General features: G+C 38.2%; 1 protein-coding gene across 1 annotated transcript; it reads left to right on the top strand.

Annotated features, from left to right (window-relative positions):
- The first annotated feature begins 3,679 nt into the window (after nucleotides 1-3,679).
- LOC110709569 lies at nucleotides 3,680-4,896 on the top strand. Its single transcript, XM_021887785.1, has 2 exons — nucleotides 3,680-4,195; nucleotides 4,246-4,896. Exons 1-2 carry the CDS (start codon nucleotides 3,680-3,682, stop codon nucleotides 4,894-4,896), a joined length of 1,167 nt encoding a protein of 388 aa, XP_021743477.1.
- Nucleotides 4,897-6,121: the final 1,225 nt, after the last annotated feature.

The following is a 6,121-nucleotide window of genomic DNA, read 5'->3' on the forward strand; positions in this document are numbered from 1 at the left end:
GCCACAGTTCAAAGTGCCATTTTAAGGTTGGAAGGCTCGATAATCTTTACCCATAGATTAAGCTTTGCTTAATGGCTGTAATAAAAAAAAATGCATAGAGTACTTATTCTACCGTAGCCCATACTAAGTATTTGATAATCCATTGTAGTGAATAATCTAGGAGCATAATATGTTGCTTCAGCACCAAAACAGTGACGTGTATAGGATATGATCTTGAAACAATAGTATAAAAGTAGTACAACTAAAGAAATCTTTGAATTAATGACGATTTGTACTAGAGTCTGTCCATCGTTGACAAAGTTGTGAACAGATATAAGCAGTGATGTGGAATGAATGGAATGAAGATTAAATACACAAAGAAGCTAAGTTCCATTTACCATTTTTAATTTGTAGATCTCAAGAATACACTCTTTTACCATGACTCTGCATGCATGTGCACCTACAAATTCAAGTATCCTAGTACAAGAATCGCGTATACATTCGTACCCCGTGCATAATTTATAAATTATGTGGATCGGATATTCTAGCATTAGGACGGTAATTAGGAATTATAATGTCAGTTAAGTATGTTATTTTATACAAAGTGTGTAGTTGGATTCTAATCGAGAACATTAATTAACTTACTTTTTACAATTATATATTTAACTATAATTATGTGTAACAATTGGGTATTTTTTATGAGATATAAAAGTAAGTTAGTTAATATTACGTACTAATTAACAATTTAACTACAGTTTCACATAATGTGGAAGTGGAACGGAGATAGTAGCTAGTCAGAGATAGAGTGAAATCTAACTCGCCCTTTTTGATATGAAATTAAAAGGCAATTTAAATTCATCCTCGTTGGTAGTCTAAATAATAAAAGATAAAATACAAGTCACCCTCCTTGTTTAATGAAACTCGCCCTCTTTGCTTAATTTTCTTATAGTGCTACTATCTCCGTTTTACATTATGTGTAATAATTGGATATTTTTTATGAGACATAAAAAATTTAATTGTTACACATAGCGTGCAAGTGAAACTAAGGTGGTATAAAAGATGGGTGTAATCAAATCCTTAATTAAGAACCAAAAACCCAAGCCACTCCTCCTTGTCGTCTTTTCTCTCAAGGTTTTTCAAAACTCATAGTTCTTTAGGCTAGAAATAACTTGTATGATTCACTTAATCCAAAAATGAAAGTGGATAATACTTGCAGAAATAATATTCGTTACATAGATAAAAATGTGTAGCACTTGTCTTATTCCTAAGTCCAAATAGAACTTTAATAATGACAGAATATTTTCTTTTATTATTTTCTAATACTTTAAATTTCTACAAGCAGTACTACTTACATTATATACAACAGAAGAGTTCTCGTGACATATTCAGTTTGCATTTTGGCAATCAATGTCTGTCTTTTTTGTCAACTTGCTTAAACATGGTTTGGGACTTTCGAGTTAATTTGTACTTTCTCTACCAATAATTCACGGTTTTGATGCATCACATATACTCGTAATAGAATGTTACTTGTAGACTCGTAGTACTACAGAGTACAGAGTACAGAGTGTTTGTTACGGAGTAGTAATGTTGTAGAAGTAGTATAGCTAGAATTATTAACTTACTAATATTACTTTTTAAAATTAATTCAAATCAATTAAAGGAGTTACACTTAAAGCCTGTTATGTTTACCTTATTTTCATTTTTTTATAAGAAAATTAGGTTCAACAAATTTCAAATTAGATAAGTTCAAGAAAAATTCGTTTAGAAAAGGTCTGATAAAGATTACCTAAGTTCAGATTACTAATTTATAACTATAACTAAAATAATTAATGATGGCATCATTATATCCACATGTCAATCTCTCATAAAAAAAATTCCCGTCAAAACTAATAATATCATTATTTTTTTTTTCACATAAATAATAGTTTAAAAAATGGTAAATTAATTATACATTTTTCTAACAGATTTTATATTTAAATTGGCTAATTACACAATTTTCAATGGAGTAAAATAAAAGAGTAGTTAGTCCTATACAGGTACTAAAACTTTTGTATAGAGTCTCTCTCTAAAATTAGGGTTCCTAGTTTTGGCTGGCGGAGTGGCTTTCTTGCGGTGTTCAAGCGGCTGTCCTCATCTAGTAGGGGTGGCGTAAAAGGTGTTTGTGCGGGAAAGAATGGCAGATGATCTTAGTGCTCGTTGGGCAAAGTTGAGTATCATGGATGAAGAGAATGATGTAGCAGTATTGAATAAGGATACCGATGATAAGTACCGAAGCAATCTTGAATTATCACTCGTAGGCAAAATCTTGACGTCTAGGGCATACAATTTCGAAGCCCTACAAAAAACCCTAACCCAAATATGGGCCCTTTCGAAGGAAGTGATATTCAGGAAAATCGAGAACAATCTATTCATAATACAATTCTTTCATTGGAGGGATAGGGAGAAGGTGTTAGATGGGGCACCTTGGAGCTTTGATAACCATCTGATTTTGTTGAAGGCGGTTAAGGGAGGGGAACAACCAGAATCGGTGGAGATGAAATTGTGCCCGTTTTGGATTCGTCTTTATAACCTCCCTTTTGATAGCAGATCAAACGAGGATATAAGGACGATTGCTAGCAAGTTTGGTGAGGTTTTGGAAGTTGAGGACGACATATTAGGATGGGATAAATCTCGAAGGGTGAGAGTGTTGTTAGATACAACAAAACCACTGAGAAGAATCCAGAAGATCAAGAATAAAGAGGGGACGATTTCGGTGGTGCAGCTAAAGTATGAACGGTTACCAACTTTCTGTTTCTCTTGTGGAATCATAGGGCATGCTGAACGTGACTGCATGATTTCAGATGAAGATGTGGAGAAAACAGATAAACAATGGGGACTATGGTTGCGGACATCACCAAGAAAGGGCACTGCTCTGAAGCAAGAAGAAAATTTGCGATTGCGTGCAGCAAGAACGATGATTTTCACACACAAACCTGAACCTAGGGCTTCAGAGGGGAGTAGCAAAAATGAAACATCCAATAACCATAAGGCGAACAAGAGAAAGGAAGTTCAATTAATGCCGGTGTTTGATAACCATTCCAAACAAGGCTGTTCTGCGTCCGATTATAATTTCTCCTGGGGGTGGTGGAATGCCTGAGGAAAGTGATGAATCCGCCAGTAATTGCGTCCAGAATAAAGAATGGGAGTATGGTGTGCATAAAAAAACCGACGCTGTGGCTGAGGAAACAATGTTGAGGCCCGAGCGAGTGGACACTGTTGAAGGATTGAATGAGGGGGTTAGGCAGGATCATATGAGAAATATTACAAAGGATGGAGGGAGATCTGATGTGGGTCTACATGGGGAACAGGATGCAGCACTGACCACCAATGTTGAGGATACCCAGGACAAACCCTTGGCATATAACCCATACAAGGGGAGGGAGCATAAAAAACTTAATAGAGTTATCATAAAGCAAAGAGGAAGTACGCAGACTACAGAGTATGATACTTTATGGGACCCAGGAAATTTAGAGGAGAAGGAGGACAGGTTTGGAGACAGAAGTGGCAAACGGAAAGTGGAGGATGAGATGGAGGTGGATGGGGGGGAAGGAGTGGGACTGGATGCTAGTAGGAAGAGAGGTAAATTCCAGCAAGAGGCGGATTCAATCGAATTACAAGCGAAAGTAGCGGAGGTGGTCAAAAACCCACCCCGCGAACATCAATGAAAATACTTAGCTGGAACTGCCGAGGAATTGGCAACCCTCGGACAGTAAGCTCTCTCCGAGACTGGTGTTGGAGAGAGATGCCGAATCTGGTTTTTATCATGGAAACCAAAATTGATGAAAGGAGACTGGATGGAATTAAGAGGAATTGTGGCTTTACAGAGGGGATAGCGGTGAGCAGCGTAGGTTTGGCAGGTGGGTTGGGGCTTTGGTGGAGAAATATAAAAGTGAGTGTGGTTTCTTTTTCCCGTAACCACATTGCAGTTGACATATTAGATGATAATGATGACATTACATGGAGAGCGGTAGGGGTGTATGGTTGGCCGGAGAATAACAATAAGCACAAAACGTGGCTCCTAATGATAACACTAATGCAGGGTGCTCCTGGCCCTTTGATTTATTTTGGTGATTTTAATGAAATATTGAGGGAGGAGGAGTGTCGAGGAGAGAGAGATGTATTGACGGGTTCCGGGAAGTTATTGATTATGTTCGAGTTCGTGATCTGCATTACAAAGGCAATATCTTTACTTGGCAGCGTGGTTTGACTACCGAAACTCTGGTGCAGGAAAGATTAGACAGATTTCTAGCTAGTGATGCTTGGTGCCACATGTTTCCAAACTATGAAGTTCATCATTTGCCGATTAACCTGAAGAGCTCAGACCATTGCCCAATCCTCTTGAAGGCTGGAATTCGAGAAGAAAATAGGAGGCATACAAAGTTATTCAGGTTTGAGTCTTTTTGGCTATCGAATTCGGAGTGCGAGAAAGTGGTGGCAGAAACCTGGCGCGACAATGGTATGTTTACAGTTCCGGAGAGGGTGGAACATCTCGCTAATGCTCTAAGGAAATGGGCAGGAAACATATATGGCAGCATTCCAAAGAAAATTAAAAAAGCAGAGGAACAAATGCGTATTATTCAATTGGGGAGGATGGATAATGCTAAACTAGCGAGATGTAGGGAGCTGTCTGAGGAAATTGAGCATTTACGGCTTCTTGAAGAATCATACTGGCACATTCGGTCTAGAAAGAATGAGCTTCGTGATAGAGATAAAAATACCTCTTATTTCCATCACAAAGCGAGCGCGAGGAGAGCAAAAAATTGGATAATGGGGTTAGAAGATGAGAATGGTTCATGGACTGAGGATAAAGAAATTGGAGGAGATTGTTACTGGTTATTTCAATCGGCTATTCACCACAGAAGGAATAGTGGATCTTGATAAGGCTCTAGAGGGCATTTCTTTTGGTGTTACAGAAAACATGAACAATGACCTGTGCAAGGAACCAACAGGGGAGGAAATAGAAAGGGCTATCTTCGAAATGAATCCAAATAAAGCTCCCGGAGTTGATAGTATGCATGCTCTTTTTTATCAAAAGTTTTGGCATATTATTAAAAATGATATTGTAAATTTCATTATTAATTGGTGGTACGATCACATGGACATTTCGGAAATTAGTAAAACTTGCATTGTACTTATTCCTAAATGTCATGATCCACACAAAATCTCAGAGTACAGACCAATTAGCCTCTGTAATGTTATTTACAAAATTATCTCAAATTTCCTTGCAAATCGTCTGAAGCCTGTGCTACCACATCTTATATCTCCCCAACAAAGTGCCTTTGTCCCTGGCAGACAGATTACAGACAATGCTTTGTTGGCCTTTGAAGTTTTTCATGCAATGAAGAAGAAAGGGGATAGAAGACATGGTACGGTAGCCTTGAAACTGGATATGATGAAAGCCTACGACCGAGTGGAATGGGGTTTTGTTGAGAAAGTTATGGCAAAGTTAGGTTTTCGAGATACTTGGATTCACAAAATCATGAACTGCTTATCCTGTTACTCCTTCCAATTTAAGCTGAATGGCGAGCTGATCGGGAATGTCAAACCTGAACGGGGTTTCAGACAAGGTGATCCTATCTCTCCATATTTATTTTTACTTGTTGCTGATGCTTTCTCTTGTCTGCTATCTAAAGCTGTTTCAGAAGGTGTTATTCATGGGGCCAAAATATGCAATGGTGCACCGCACATCTCTCATCTACTCTTTGCGGATGATAGTATACTGTTCACTCGGGCTAATATGGCGGAGTGTGCAAAAGTGACTCAAATCCTGCAGGTTTATGAAAGGGCGTCGGGGCAAAAAATTAACTTTCATAAATCAGAAGCTGTGTTTAGTAGGAATGTCTCCGATAGCAGAAGACAGGATATTTGTGATCTTTTGGGAGTAAAACAAGTGGATAAACACGAAAAGTACCTTGGCATCCCAACAAATAGGGAAATCAAAGAAAGTGATTTTTGCAAGCTTGAAAGACCGCATATGGAAAAAAGTGCAAGGGTGGAAGGAGAAACTACTGTCAAAAGCCGGGAAAGAAATTCTCATCAAAGTAGTGGCACAAGCTATCCCGACCTACTTAATGAGTATCTTCAATATCCCGGAGAGTCTCTT

Source organism: Chenopodium quinoa, unplaced genomic scaffold (genome assembly GCF_001683475.1).
Source record: "Chenopodium quinoa cultivar QQ74 unplaced genomic scaffold, ASM168347v1, whole genome shotgun sequence".
NCBI classification, from domain to species: Eukaryota; Viridiplantae; Streptophyta; class Magnoliopsida; order Caryophyllales; family Amaranthaceae; genus Chenopodium; species Chenopodium quinoa.